Here is a 15,162-nt window from a genome sequence, read left to right on the forward strand (position 1 = left end):
TGGTCAAATGCGCATGCGTGGCTTTAATTCGGTTTCATGGCAAAGTTGAAAAGCATGCAAAAGGTCTTGGTGAATGACTTTTTTGCTCGGAAAGAAAAGAAAAAGAGTCCAGAAACGAGAAACTTAGTTATTTAAGATCAAAACTTACCTTTATTATCCATTTCATGTGAAATTGAGGGATCACTTTATCGACCGCCGTATTTACGTACCACAACCCTGGCGCGCGCTTAATAGCATCACTAACCGAATCTGTAAAGCGCGCGCAAACTGTGTTCGGCCACCTTAAGTAACATTTTTCACTAAAGACACTTATCGGTAAGTTACCGGGACGGGTGGGAATGTTTCAAAGATTGCGTGACGAATTAAAAGAGTGTCTGCGCGCGAGTTTCCGCGCGACCAATCAGGAATCTTAGCCAGCTATTTATCCCATGATGCAGTGCAACATCATTGCTATGGAAGTAGACGATGTTTGTCCCATGGCAGAAGTCTTCCAAAGAACTCCTTGAATAATGCCAGGTAACTATTGCAGTCCTTTATAGGATTTACAATATTTATATCTCAGCTAGAACCAGTATACCGGAACGGCAGTGAATGCTGCCGTTGGGAGAGAGGTGAGTTAAGAACTGCTGCGTTGAGAATAGGAAGTGAAGGTCTAAGGAGTTGGCTATGTGAAACAAGAAAACACCAGTCGCTCGCATTTACCACAGACCACAATGAGTTTGGCAACAAGAAGAGTTTATTGTCACGCAATCGAAGAAGCTAAGACTAGATTTACAATAAAACCATCCTCACCAAGGTGATGATGGAACCAAATGCATAGGACAAATAATTCTTAACATAATTGTGCAGGCGACTCGCGATAGCTCTAACCCTCGCTAAAACGAACCAATTTTCGCTTCCCTTCAGGTCATTTTCTATATAATTTTACCTTCGATAACTCGAACCATGTTTGGCTTGAAACCTACAAAATTCGCACTATCATTACCTGGTCTTCTCCTGCTGCTTTGCTTTACTCCAGGGATATCTTATCAATGTAATCAATGAGTAATCAGTTGACTAGTCATTGATTATTGCCGATGACCAATGGGTAATCAGTTCAAGTAATCGAAAGGCCTCAAAATTTTCAGTCAGTGATTAATATTAGTCATCGATTGTATTGATTAGTCATTGATGGCATTGATTACTCATCAATATCATCAAGTGACAAATGGCATATACATGAAGGAATGAGATTAGTGCCGCTAGCTTGGAAAGATCTGGGTGCATGAAAGTGATGGTGGCAGTTGCAATGCTACCCTGTACGAGTTTCACTGCAGCTGCTTATGACGGCAGTCTTCCAAAGCCCAAGCAGTCAACCCGGGTAATCAACAACACAACTTTCAAGCATTTGCCTTCACTTATTCTTAACTTGAGGATATACATGTATACCTTATGCTTAAATGCAAATATATTGCGTTCTCAGATTAACTAAAGGAGCCACAGTTTGGAAAATATAGACAATAAAAAATATTCCGCAAAATTAAGGGTACAGTAGTATAAACAAGAAAATACTCTTCTCATTCTCTCTAGCTCTATCTGAACTCAGTCAATAAAAAGCAAGCTGCCTTGCTACAATCTTGGACAGAAGAAAATAGCCCCCGCCCCCCCACCGCCCCCCCACACCCCTGTGTCCAAGATTGTAGGTCGTTTCAGGCTCACCCACTGCTGCAGAAAAAATCCAAAGGCCGTGATTGATTTACGAGCATAACTTAAAAGCCTTTAGTTACATGTAGTAACAATATGGTTAACGATTTTTCCCTGACTTATATTTGTAACTTATATTTCTGAACATTTTAATGTCATGTTTATCAGCTCCTACTAAGAAGCAGGAAAAGAAAGGAGGAAAGGCTGACACGGGTAATGATGACATACATGTATGATACACATGTTTTGGTTATTGTTTGGTTGTGTGTATATGAGTTGTTTTATTCACCCACATGACAAACAAAGCCTTAAAACATGGTGTTATTATCTATCTGTATTTAACGTGACATATATGAATAGTTATATCTATTAAGATGTCTGTTTATTTATTTATTTTCCCTGTAGCTGTGCCAACCTGTAAAATTCCCAGCTTTTCCTGAGTCAAATCCATAAGATTTTTCCATTTCTATACATATATTTCTCAGGATACCCACTGATTTCCGACTATAAGCAAAGATGACCAAAGATTTGTATGCCTAGTCGCAAAATACATCAAGATATGATTAAGAGATTCAAGCTGACATATGGCATGTCATGAACAGCATATAATTTTATGATGTTACAAACTAGGAATTTTTGTGAGTCACTTCAGCAAATATTGAAGCTCTGCTGGCAGTAGCTTATATCAAAACTAGATCACTTTTAAGTACTGATTGTAATAATAAACATTCCTAACTTAAACAGTTAAAACTCCCCTTACATGACATTCTTTGAACCAAATTCAAACGAGGTTGGATCTCCCCCTGCCCAGTCTGCTAGCTGATATACAGTCAAATGGCTCTTCTTTATCACCCAGGAAAGTGAATGCATGTGTGCTAATGATGCCCCAGACCCCATCCTGTTTAGAACTCAAGGATTTTGTCAACAAATGAAAAGAACAAATTATTAAAAGAAATGTTATCTACCAGTGCGCGATCAATAGCTGCCTTGTGGGACACATGGCCCTTGTACCACTTGTGATATCATCACTTTAGCCAGAAGATGTATTTTATAACCAGGGCAGAAACTAGGAAAAACTCTTGCAAAACATGCATAATGAACATAATATTGCATCAAAAGGGCGATTTATGGCCTTTGTGCAAGAAATCCTTCAATTTTCCAAAAAAAACAAAATAAAAACAACATGGAAATTATAGAATTTCCTCTGACCATACATACATGTATGAACTGTAGTTGTAAAGCTTAATGTCATGGTAGTTCAGTCTTAAATCATTTCTTGTTGTCAACTTAAAAATCATGGAACTTTTAAATTATGGGTTCTTCTTTTACAATGAGGCTGTTATTGTAAAATACTTTCAATCTGCATTACCATGTAAAGCTAAGTGTTTTAATTAGTAGTTTCATACTTGTCATTTTTTGTGGCCTTGCTCCATCTCGACTAGCTGTAGCTAAAGTATTTGAATGATTGAAAAATAATGTCCCATTACTCAGTACTGGTTACTGCAAAGCAAAATGGTTCAATGATTGTGGAGAAACAGTTTTGTTGGCACAGTGCAAGAATAAAAATTTTATTCTTGCACTGCAGTGGAATTAACGACTACACACAGTTCATGCATGTATAAAATTCAAGTTTCCAACAGACTGTAAACTATGGTATGCTTGCTGTAAACTATGGGTTATGAATACATCATGCATGTGCTTTTTATTTCAAGACAGCATCAGTTCATAAACACATATTCTCTTCCATCGAGCCATTTATTTAAATTACCATTAAAACCTAATACTAAAACAAGCTAACTATTCGTTCCTAATTTTAAATAGGCAATTACAATAAAATTTAGTAGGACCTACATTACTTTAAAAGTAAGGAAAGTCTTCTACATGTAGGACAAAGGCAATGCCAGCAATGAAGCTTTGGAAGAAGTCAGAGAGGACTGATTTTTAGTTTTCTATGGGAGGCTGTCCCAGAGTGTAGCATCTCAATAGTGAAGGTTGTTTCTCTGCTTCACAGAGTAGTTTAGGAATGAAAGGATTGTTTGCTGAACCTCTCAGGTTGTGCAAGTGAACTAGCCAAGTACTTGTGAAAATTTCACTTAATAGATGAGTGAAAGAGATAATTTATTCATCACTTTACACATTGTAACCATTAATAATAATAATAATAATAATAATAATAATAATAATAATAATAATAATAATAATAATAATAATAATAATATACTGCTTGGCTTGCTTTTATTCTTGTGTTCTCCAGTCATAGGTCAGATAGACGACTAGAGAATGGAGTCATATTGTTTGAATTGTTGATTTTGTGGGCTGGCCTATTTTGTAGTTTTTAGAGTCCCTCAGATTGGCATTTGCCTATGCAACACCATACAAGGCTACAATAGTCAGAATTGTAAATGGTTTGAACCCTGGAGTCATGTCATAAGTACGTAATGAAGGAATGAATAGTCAGAATGATATTAACCTAATCTATTTTGCATTTCCTTTAAGCAACCAGTGCATGATATTATTGTAATTTTGTTACCATTGCAGGGCCAGCAGTATTGAATGGTGTTTATATTTTTCCAAATGGAGACAAATATGGTAAATATACAGTTTGTATTTGGAGTGACAGTCTCCTAGCAAATTAATAATTATTTATACTAAAATAGGTTGGTATTTGATTTCGTAAAATTCAGAGGTCATCATGTAGGTTGCACCGCACAAGTACATGCATTGTTCAATCTATAAATTAGTCAAAGTAGGTCACATGTCCCACTTGACTTTTTACAGTGCAACAAACTCAACCGGGGCCACTTAACATTGATCAGCCAATCACGGATCACGTTTACAACAAAGGAGTCTGGGTTTGGTAGTTTGTAAACCAATCAAAAATGAGAACATTTCCTTAAATTTCAAAGTGTCAGTTTTTTTCGGTGGCCCTGATTGAGTTTGTTGCACTGTAATTTGGGTCATTTAAAAAATGGCGTCGGTAAAACTCTAAAAACTGAAACAGCTTTTGCTAGCTGGCATCATTCAAACCATTACCAAAGTATACTTTGGTTCTTTTTACGGTTCTTTTCTCACCAAAATATAAATGCGCAAGGTCTATACATCAGTTTCATGTTCATGTTATCGGATATTGGGCTTGGGTTGCCAGTGAATTACCTACCTATAAATAAAAATGTAAGAGGTCTATACATCGATAGATTTGACATTCATGTTATCGCGTATTGGGCTTCAGGGTTTCCAGTAAATTACCTACCTACAATTAAAAATGTACAAGGCCTTTACATCAATCTATGTTGATGTTATCAGGTATTGGGCTTGGGTTGCCAGTGAATTACATAGTATTTGGTAGAAATCAAAGGCTCCTGTGAGCCAACTCGTGAATGCAGATGACACATCAGTAATTGAAATTAAGACAGCTACGGACACTTCCTTGAAAGCTAAAAGAAATTATACCTTTGCCTGATTATGTAAGGAGAAATAACCATTCTTGTACGAAAAAAATCATTTTGGCCCTCGTGCCCGGCTTTCCGGTGAGCCCACCCATAAAAACCGCCAGCTACGCAGGCTACTTTGCTCGAGCTGATCTCACGAAGGGACATCTGTTGAACAAAGTGTCGCATTACATTTCATGCCCGGCCTAAATGCGTGAAATTTTTCCTTTGGAGTTCAGTCCACGCAATCTTCAAGTAAAAATAATTTGAAATATGGTTAACTCTTGCTAAATAAGAATTATTTCAATGAAAGCTAGTTGTCTGTATTTTGCTTCATTATTCAATGAGCGTACCAAAAAGGTTTTGATCCTGTACACATGTATTTTACTAAATTCTTCACGGTATGTATTGAACAGTTGATGAAAATTCATCAACCGCGTCCTTTTGCTTTCCCATAAATTACCAGATGTGAACTGCGAAAATGAAACATTTTTTTTCCTCTGAAACCTCCAAGAAAGCTGAAGAAATCTAAAATTGTTCATTTCACCAGAAATTTGCATAATTTTGTTTACGACGTCACTGATGCGTGACATGGCACTTTCCACTTTCGCGTGAAAACTGACAGCTAAACTAATGTTTTTCAGCTAAATTCTACTTGATATAATACTTTTGTATGAGAAGCAAAAATATGATGAAAGATGTCGAGTTTCCATGTATGCAAATAGTTATGATTAGCAGTGAACTTATCAGTTAAGAGTGCTTCTTTCAGCCAGACATTTTCTGGTGGGAAATATTTTTTGGCGGCAAACTTTCAAGTAGCGCAACGCAATATCACGCAATATTTCTGAGTAAAACTATTCAGTTAGTTCAATCGCGAAGGGAGGATAGGTTAAAAACTCGGTGAGGCCTACAACAAATAAGGCCACTAGTGCTAAACATACATCAACGCAAGTCACGTAAATGCTCGTCTTGTTTATTCAAAGATCTTGCCAACACTTCACTAATTGAATTTTTAAATTTAATTATTTTTAAATTCAATTATTGTTAAATTAAATTATTTTTAAATTCTTAAAAGACGTTGCACTTTGTGGAAAAAAACGAAAAACCTATAACTTTGCTCAGATTCAACAAAAAATCTCCATTCTTACACTAAAATGATTGTCAAATTATTCTCTACAGATTGAGTAAGAATATCCTGATGCGCTGTAAAAAGAAAATTTTTGCGTGTTTTTTCTACTTATTGAATTTTTCAATTAAATTATTTTTAAAGTCTTAAAAGACGCCGCACTCTGTGGAAAAAAACGAAAAAACCTATAACTTTGCTCAGATTCGACGAAAAAACTCCATTCTTACACTAAAATGATTGTCAAATTATTCTAAATGAGAATATCCTGATGTGCCGTCAACAGAAAATTTTCGCATGTTTTTTTCCCACTAATTGAATTTAAAACTCATTCACTGCGTATGCCCGAAAGTTAACGACAGTATCAACCAACCAACCAACCAAGTCAAAAATTCCACCATTGCTATAACTTGTTCGTTGCGCATGCGCGCATTCACGAGTTAAAAATAAATTTTATCTTCTTTATGGCTGGATGTGAACTTCTGCACTTTTTACTGCAGCAGCAGTGATGATTTCTCAAATTTTCACTGTTTAAACTGTCTAGTGCTCGTTAGAAGTTGTTTTATCTTTCAATTTACCATTTCAAAAAGGTTTGCTTTCTTCTGAAAACAGCATATTGGAGTCTTGAAACAACATGGCCACCAGTTTGACCGCAGAGAATTGGATCTTTTATGCATGGGACAAAAGCCTTCCTTTCTAGGCTCCACTAAGCCCTATAAATATATGCAGCAAAATTAAGGAGTAAATTAATTATTTAAAAAAAATTACAGTTGGCGACTACCATTAAGAAAAAAAGAAGAAAAAAAGAGATCTTGATCAAAACCTTGACACGGTCTGCCCCAGGGGAACCCACATAAAAGTCACCACACAGTTACCATTAGAATTGCAGTTCAATTAAAAGCTGGATATGTGTAATGCTCAGTCTAAATATCAAAATCCTAGTTAGACAACATTAAGGGTCAATGATAGATTTGCTGTGTCATCCACTACCTTTGCTGCAAATACAGTTTGGATAAAAGACCATTAACAAGGTATTTCATAACTTGGGTTTAATAGTTAATATTTTCACTCATTCAGATGGTGAGTACATCCAAACAGAAGAAGGCTTGCAGCGTCAAGGTTATGGAGTCCATACCACATCTGATGGGCTTAATTATCATGGACACTGGAGTGGAGATAAGATGAATGGGCAAGGTAAATATTATTTGCAGATGCAATAACATAAATACTCCTTGATTAAAGATCCTTGATTCTCTTCTTTCATAGGAAAACTCTTACATCCATCAGGAGCTTTATATGAGGTAAGACTTGAAATGACATAAAAAAAGGTATTAATTTGTTGATCTTTAGTTACTAAATTTAATTAGTCATGTAATGAGTTCTTCCTTTTTTCCTTATTTCCCATTGCATGTCTCACAAATGTCCCCTCCTAGCACATACTGGTATCACTTTCTTCCTAATAGTAATAGTAAGAAGTAGTAGAAATAGTAATAGTAATAATAGTAGGAAGCTGTGACAGCAAGCATCAAAGGTTCAAGCCCTGGGGGGTCTGGGGCATGTCCCCCGGCACACCAGGAAATTTTGAAATAAATGTACCTAGAAATACCATTCTCAATGTTTTCCAAGGGCTGTTTCCTCTAAGAAAGGCATAGATGTATGACCAGTTTTTTTATATTCAAAGTGTTCCTGATTTTAACTGGAACATCACAAAGTGATGGGAAAGCAGACTGATTCAAAACATTCTACTGATTGCTTGCACATGTCACTCAGTGGTCTATTGCCAGTAGCTGTTCTCCATTAAAATCAGCTCCCCTTACTGCCAAGACAGCCTACATAAAAGACCTTAATGGCAATTTTGCTCACAAAAGAAATTTTTAAAAAGTTACATGGAACATAATATTTACTCCAAACACTGGTACTTGGATAAAGGAATTGCTTCCCATTTTGTTGATGAGATATCATCAAAAGATGCTCATTATTCAATTTCTTTGCTGCAAAAATAGATATAATCTTCAACACCTGGAGCAGTTCTAGGGAGGAGTAAATTTGTTCTGTAAAACAAATATGTTCGGTCAACACAAATTATATTTCAGTTAAATGTACATATCCCATTCTATCTGAGTTTTCAGGTCCAAAAATATTATCAATGCATTTTCTGCTATTTGAATGTAAACATAATTTAGGCAAGCTAGACACTTGTTTTCATGTGAAGTCGGCTCTCTTGACCAGGGGCCTGTTTCTCGAATGTCCCGGTAACTTACCGGTCCCGATAAATGATTTTCGTGATAATGTTTCTTAACAGAAGTAAATTTTTGTTAGCTTTCAATACTACATTTTAAAATCCTATAATTCTATGGTAACATTGGCCAAATGCCATGCCTGTAATCACTGTGTAATCAGTGAAAAAACATTTAAAAATATACTTATCGGGCCCGGTAAGTTACCGGGACTTTCGAGAAACGGGCCCCAGGAAACAGCATTCCTATTAGCAATTGACTGCTGACAGCTTAGATTATGAACACATGAAACGATGCCACTTTACAGTTTTTACATCCTCAAGATTGATATGTAGCACAAATAGGTTTCTCCTGGAGAAATAGTTTTTCTAAATCAAAACCACTACAGGTAACTGCACTTTACGTTGACATGCACTAAAAGGTATGACCAGCTAATTTATTCACACATCTCTGGAGAAAGCAACCAGAGGAAGAGAACTAAAATTGTGGCTAATAATTAAGCACCTTTTGATTTTTGTTACTTAGATGCTTTGCACTGACATAACAGGCCATTAATCTGAGGATACTTTTAACAAAATTTGGTTTATATTAAGACATTCAAGATAGCCATGTTTGCATTTCATTGTGTATTTTTTTAAGTAATTAAGGGATAAAACATGTTCATTTTTATGGGAAGTTTCTACTTTATACATGTAAAGAATTGTGCAGTTCCAGAAAAGATCCACACTCCCCACGAGGAAGGTTTTTAGTTTTGCACCCTTGTGCCCCCAGGAAATTCCAGGTTAACTTCATACTTTGCTTCTAAAATTTTGACTTTTACCGACCTCCCTTCCCCTAGGAATTTCTGATGACCCTCCATGGGGTAGGTATGGTTTTTTCTGGAACAGCATGTTGTAAAAGATAATGTAATATTAATAATAATGCATAGATATATAATAATTAATATTTTTTGTATGTTTTATTGAAGGGAGAATTTGTCAATAACATGTTCCATGGATATGGAAAATACACTTGGTCAGATGGCTCATTTTATGAGGGAAACTTCAATGAGAACAAGTAAGCTAGGAAATTCAATCTGCATTGTTTGGTATTTCCATTGTTTTCACTGTTCATATGGTTTTGTTTTGTCCAGACTTGAAGGCCAGGGGACATATACAGATGTACACTCACAGGTGTGGTATGGCAACTTCACCCATAAGGCTGCTCCAGGACTCAAATTTAAACTCAGCATGTAAAAGACATCTCCCAATTCTTGATGTAAAATTATGTAAATATGTACAAATAAATTGTCAGTTTCTTCTTCAAGCCATTTTGACCAATATTCATTTGGTAAAAATGTTTTATTTGTCATTTCCACTCAATGTTAAAATTCTCAAAAGAAGTAACCAGGTACTTCAGACCATCAATTAATGGCGTGTAGAGGAGCGGGGGAGGGGGGGGGGGGCACGTGAACAGAAAATGACAAAATTATATGCCTATTACAGGCATAACCCAAGGTGCATCAGGTGATAGCTAGACCGCCTTTTGATACATGTTGATGGTTTTACAGGAAGCAATTTGTCTGTTGTTCGTCATGGTTTTATCAATATACTGTACTGCCTGATTAATTCCCGTAAACTTTAATTGTTTGTTTCCACGTTTTTATTGTTATACATGTAATTTATATAGTAGAATGAAACAAAATAAGCGAATAGAATAATGTTTTTATTCCATTGGCATGCAACGTTCAGTTGTCGCTTTGGTTGTTTTTCTTTCTGCGTATTCTTTTTCACTTGTCTTTCACTCCTTTGAGCTTCAAATTGCCAAAATAGCAAAAGTCGAGGGTCACTCCTTCAAATCGATTAAAAATAGCTAAAAATCCTGGCCATAATTTCAGTCAACCTCGTCTCCTGGGCTTTTCCTTGGGAAAAGCTACCTACCAATTTACAAGGAAAAAAGCCCTGGTAACGTGGTTGCATTTCTCTCCTTTTTCAGCTCCAAATCGTTAAAATAGCTTATTATCTGGCAATAGGTTTTTCTCGTTTGTCAGCTTGAAATTATGAAAATAGCTAAAAGTCTGGTAAGGAGTTAAGTTCTTGTTTCACTTCCAGATCGTAAAAATAGCTAAAAATCTAGCAACAAGTTCCCTTCTTTTTTTACAGTTTCAAATCAATAAATAGCTAAAGATCTAGCCATAACTTCACTACTGTTTGAGCTCGAAATCGTCGAAATATAAAAAGTATAGCCTGACTCAGCTCCAAATCGTTGAAAAGATAAAAATCTAGCTATAAGTTGGCTCCTTTTTTAAGCTTCAATTTGTTAAAATAGCTTGAAATTCACTAATAAGTTCACTTTTTCGTCATCTCCAAATCGTTAAATTAGCTAAAAACCTTGCAATTTTTTACCTTTTTTAGCAATTGAAAACTGAAAAAAACATTAAACTTAACCGACGTTTTTAGCCATTTTAGCAATCTGGAACTAGAAAGAAGTGAACTTATTGCTATAATTGTAGATTTTTAGCTATTTCAACGATTTGGTACATAAAAAGAAGTACATGTACAGCTGTTGCTAGAGTTTTAGTTATTTTTACGAAAAGAACTCAACTTTTTGCTTGATTGTTAGCCATTTTTTAAAAAAAATTAATTTTCTTTTTAAGCTGAAAAGAGACTGAACTCACTGCTAGATTTTTACCAGTTTTAACTCTATCTCGACCGGGGACGGATTCGGTCCCTGGCAACTTTGAACCTGAATAACTTTTTTAATTTTTGAACAACCGGCCTGAAACCTAACCTAATTTATCTGGAAACAATTTGATGTCATCGGCCACTGTTCATTGCCCTTGATGGCTACCAAAACGGTCTCTTTGAGTAGCGAGAAAACATACTTAGTATCGATTGGAACATTATCCTACTTGGGCACAAAAACGGTGTCAATCATTTCTGTCTGCAGATGGCTAGGATGGAAATGGATTGCACTTTGAAAAAGTTTGCTATTTTTTTCAAGTTCCTATTGTGAATTTTGAAGAAACAGCTAGAAACGGATTATACTTTACTCTTCCGCTTAGAAATCATTTCATATTTTTCTCTCAGTGCTCTAATAAGAGCGATTTCACGGTAAAGAAGAGGTTCTTTGTCAAATGTTTGAGCGTTCTTGGCCAACTTACAGCAAAATCTCCGTGACAATACCCCTTTAATATAGTGGCAGAGTCACCAATTTTTACTGTCCCTTTGAATAGCAAAAATTTTTCTATTGATTGGAAAATTCCAATAACGTTTCATTTGTGTTAAAAATAACCCTACTAGGGCACAGCAACTGGTATCAATCATTTTTGTCTGTAGATGGCTAGGATGGAACTGGATTGCAACTTGGAAAAGGTGGTCAAGTTATAATTGTGAATTTTGGAAAAATGCCACTTACTAACTGGCACTGCCACTTACTAACTGGCACTGTGACTTACTAACTGGCACTGCCACTTACTAACTGGCACTGTCACTTACTAACTGGCACTGTCACTTACTAACTGGCACTGCCACTTACTAACTGCCACTGCCACTTACTAACTGGCACTGCCACTTACTAACTGGCACTGCCACTTACTAACTGGCACTGCAACTTACTAACTGGCATTGCCACTTACTAACTGGCACTGCCACGTACTAACTGGCACTGCCACTTACTAGCTGGCACTGCCGCTTACTAACTGGCACTGTCACGTACTAACTGGCACTGCCACTTACTAACTGGCACTGTCACTTACTAAGTGGCACTGTCACTTACTAACTGGCACTGTCACTTACTAGCTGGCACTGTCACTTACTAAATGGCACTGCCACTTACTAACTGGCACTGTCACTTACTAACTGGCACTGTCACTTACTAGCTGGCACTGTCACTTACTAACTGGCACTGTCACTTACTAACTGGCACTGTGACTTACTAGCTGGCACTGTCACTTACTAGCTGGCACTGTCACTTACTAACTGGCACTGTCACTTACTTACTGGCACTGTCACTTACTAACTGGCACTGCCACTTACTAACTGGCACTGTCACTTACTAACTGGCACTGCCACTTACTAGCTGGCACTGCCACTTACTAACTGGCACTGTCACTTACTAACTGGCACTGTCACTAACTGGCACTGCCACTTACTAACTGGCACTGTCACGTACTAACTGGCACTGTCACTTACTAACTGGCACTGCCACTTACTAACTGGCACTGTCACGTACTAACTGGCACTGTCACTTACTAACTGGCACTGTCACGTACTAACTGGCACTGCCACTTACTAACTGGCACTGCCACTTACTAACTGGCACTGTCACGTACTAACTGGCACTGCCACTTACTAACTGGCACTGTCACTTGCTAACTGGCACTGCCACTTACTAACTGGCACTGCCACTTACTAACTGGCACTGCCACTTACTAACTGGCACTGCCACTTACTAACTGGCACTGTCACGTACTGACTGGCACTGCCACTTACTAACTGGCACTGCCACTTACTAACTGGCACTGCCACTTACTAACTGGCACTGCCACTTACTAACTGGCACTGTCAAGTACTAACTGGCACTGTCACTTACTAACTGGCACTGTCACTTACTAACTGGCACTGCCACTTACTAACTGGCACTGCCACTTACTGACTGGTACTGCCACTTATTTACCGGCTTTGTAACTGCTTGACATGAGAGCACTTGCTTTTCTGGTAAAATAATGAAGACAGGCTAAACACGACTTCTATGGGTCGAGATAAGAAGTACATGACCTTCAAAGCTTTACTCTTACCAGTACGTCTTTCAAAGATCTCCCTTTTCTGTACGAAAGTAGGGGAGGATCTTTGTAGATCTCTCTTAGCAGAGGCTGGTTTTCTATAAAATGCCATTTACTCATCAGAATGGTTTTTAGGTTAGGCACAGATGGGCTATATTTTGTAACAAACGACAAAATGATTTTGCACGTTTTTTGTTTGTTTTGTAGTGCCGACATTCTTTCGCTGAAATTGGCTTCTGAGAGAGATTTATCTGTAAGGTTATCGGGTAACCTCTGTTGCGTAATCTCTGTTTGAATAGAGTGATGTTTTTCTCAAATTTTGTCTCTGAAGAGTTTGTTCTGAGAAATCTTAAGGCTTCGCCTGTGATAAAGCCTTTCCTGTCGCCTGGAGGGCGGCAGGAAGAAAAATGCGTGTACTGGAACGTTTCTGTCGCTTTGAAGTGCGTGCGCACGTCAAGTTTTGATTCTTTTTTGAATCTTTCGCCCTTGTATACACATGTGTCAAGGAAAGTGATTTCAACTGCTGAAATTTCACCTGTGAATTTTATGGTCGCATAATAGTTGTTGGCTAGCTCTTTAAAAGTTTGGATTTCATTTTTGCTTACGTTCGATAGAGAGAATACATAATTGATGTATCTCTTCCATGTAAGCGGTTTTGTAGTACTACGGCTAATTATTTCTGTTTCGATCTTTTCCATAAAAATATTGGCAACGGATACTGCCATCTTTGTACCCATTGCGGTCCCGTGTCTTTGGAGGTAGTTTTTTCCATTAAAGTGGAAAGAGTTTTCCTTTAGGATAAGTCTAAGCATATCCCCGAGGTAGTGAGTTGGAATGGGAGGTTTGTTTTTGTGGAATGTTTCGTATACTTTGCATACAATTCTAATTCCTTCCTCTTGTGGGATGTTAGTGTATAAGCTAGCTACCAGGAGGACAAAACGACCCAAATCGCCAAAAATGCCCATTTTGATCAGAAAATAGCTATTATACTATTCTGGAATCCATGTGATTAATTTTACAGTGAGCTGGGAGGAAAAAAGCTGTTCTTTTCTGCCAGCCCACCCTTGTACGGGGCAGCCAGCCCGCCAGCCAGCTGACTCATGCCAGCCAGCCAGCCAGCCAACTTGCCAGCCAACTAATTTTCCCAGCCAGCTTGCTGACTTTCTTAGCCAACAGCTAGCTTTCTAGCAACGAGGCACCCGCTCTCCCAATTTCACTCCCCGACCCTGCAACCTCGCCCCTAATCTCGTACCCAAATCTCCCACGTTCAGTCATTTCGACATTCCCGAACCGACTGAGATCTGGGTACGAGATTACCTCGCCCCGGCCCCCAGGTCTTCCTGGCGATGTGAGAAGATTCTTGCAAATAGTAAGTCACGTGATCTTCTGAATTACCCAGTCTTGAGCCCGCCTGTGATTTTGAAGAAAAAAATCTCAAATATACTTGGAGACATAAGCTACTGCTTTTGCCAGGGAATTCGATTCTTTCCATGCCATTTTGACCGAGATGTTGTGGAGGAGGTTGTCATGACCTGGGAGCGAAGATGGAGTGGCGTCGGTCCATGGGGTAATTTGGCTGCGCTCATGGGTACTGGTACAGGCTTTGTTTTCTTATATTGGCTCCAGGACTCTCGTTTGAAGTTAGCGTGCGTTCGCACGTATAACGGTCCAACAAAAAAGTGACCAGTCAGTTTTGCAGTCCACCGTGACCAGTTGACGGGGAATGAAGTTTCCCGCCAGCTGGTCGAAGAGAAAGCAGACTGTAATTTTGTGATTGACTAAATCTAAGATATATTTGTCCACCAAACCCTGCTTAAAATGCTCCGGATCTGGAAGGCGTAAGTATTGTTGACGATTTCTTTACAACCAGGGGTGATCTTTTTATCAGAAATTAAACATTGAATGAAATTAAGATGCAAACGTTTGTTA

General features: G+C 37.8%; 1 protein-coding gene and 1 pseudogene across 2 annotated transcripts; one reads left to right on the forward strand and one right to left on the reverse strand.

Moving 5' to 3' along the window:
- Nucleotides 1-440: 440 nt before the first annotated feature.
- Nucleotides 441-9,780, forward strand: LOC146454717 (uncharacterized). Of its 2 annotated transcripts, XM_085095186.1 has the most exons (7): nucleotides 441-516; nucleotides 1,852-1,896; nucleotides 4,222-4,272; nucleotides 7,312-7,428; nucleotides 7,501-7,535; nucleotides 9,439-9,527; nucleotides 9,604-9,780. In XM_085095186.1, exons 1-7 carry the CDS (start codon nucleotides 510-512, stop codon nucleotides 9,704-9,706), a joined length of 447 nt encoding a protein of 148 aa, XP_084951312.1. In that variant the 5' UTR covers nucleotides 441-509; the 3' UTR covers nucleotides 9,707-9,780. The 2 variants fall into 2 exon arrangements, with proteins under 2 accessions (XP_084951312.1, XP_084951313.1); XM_085095187.1 differs by lacking the exon at nucleotides 1,852-1,896.
- A 3,316-nt stretch (nucleotides 9,781-13,096) lies between these two features.
- Nucleotides 13,097-13,958, reverse strand: LOC146454718 (uncharacterized; annotated as a pseudogene).
- Nucleotides 13,959-15,162: the final 1,204 nt, after the last annotated feature.

This window comes from Pavona decussata, unplaced genomic scaffold, assembly GCF_977016875.1.
Source record: "Pavona decussata unplaced genomic scaffold, jaPavDecu1.1 SCAFFOLD_300, whole genome shotgun sequence".
Classification (NCBI taxonomy): domain Eukaryota; kingdom Metazoa; phylum Cnidaria; class Anthozoa; order Scleractinia; family Agariciidae; genus Pavona; species Pavona decussata.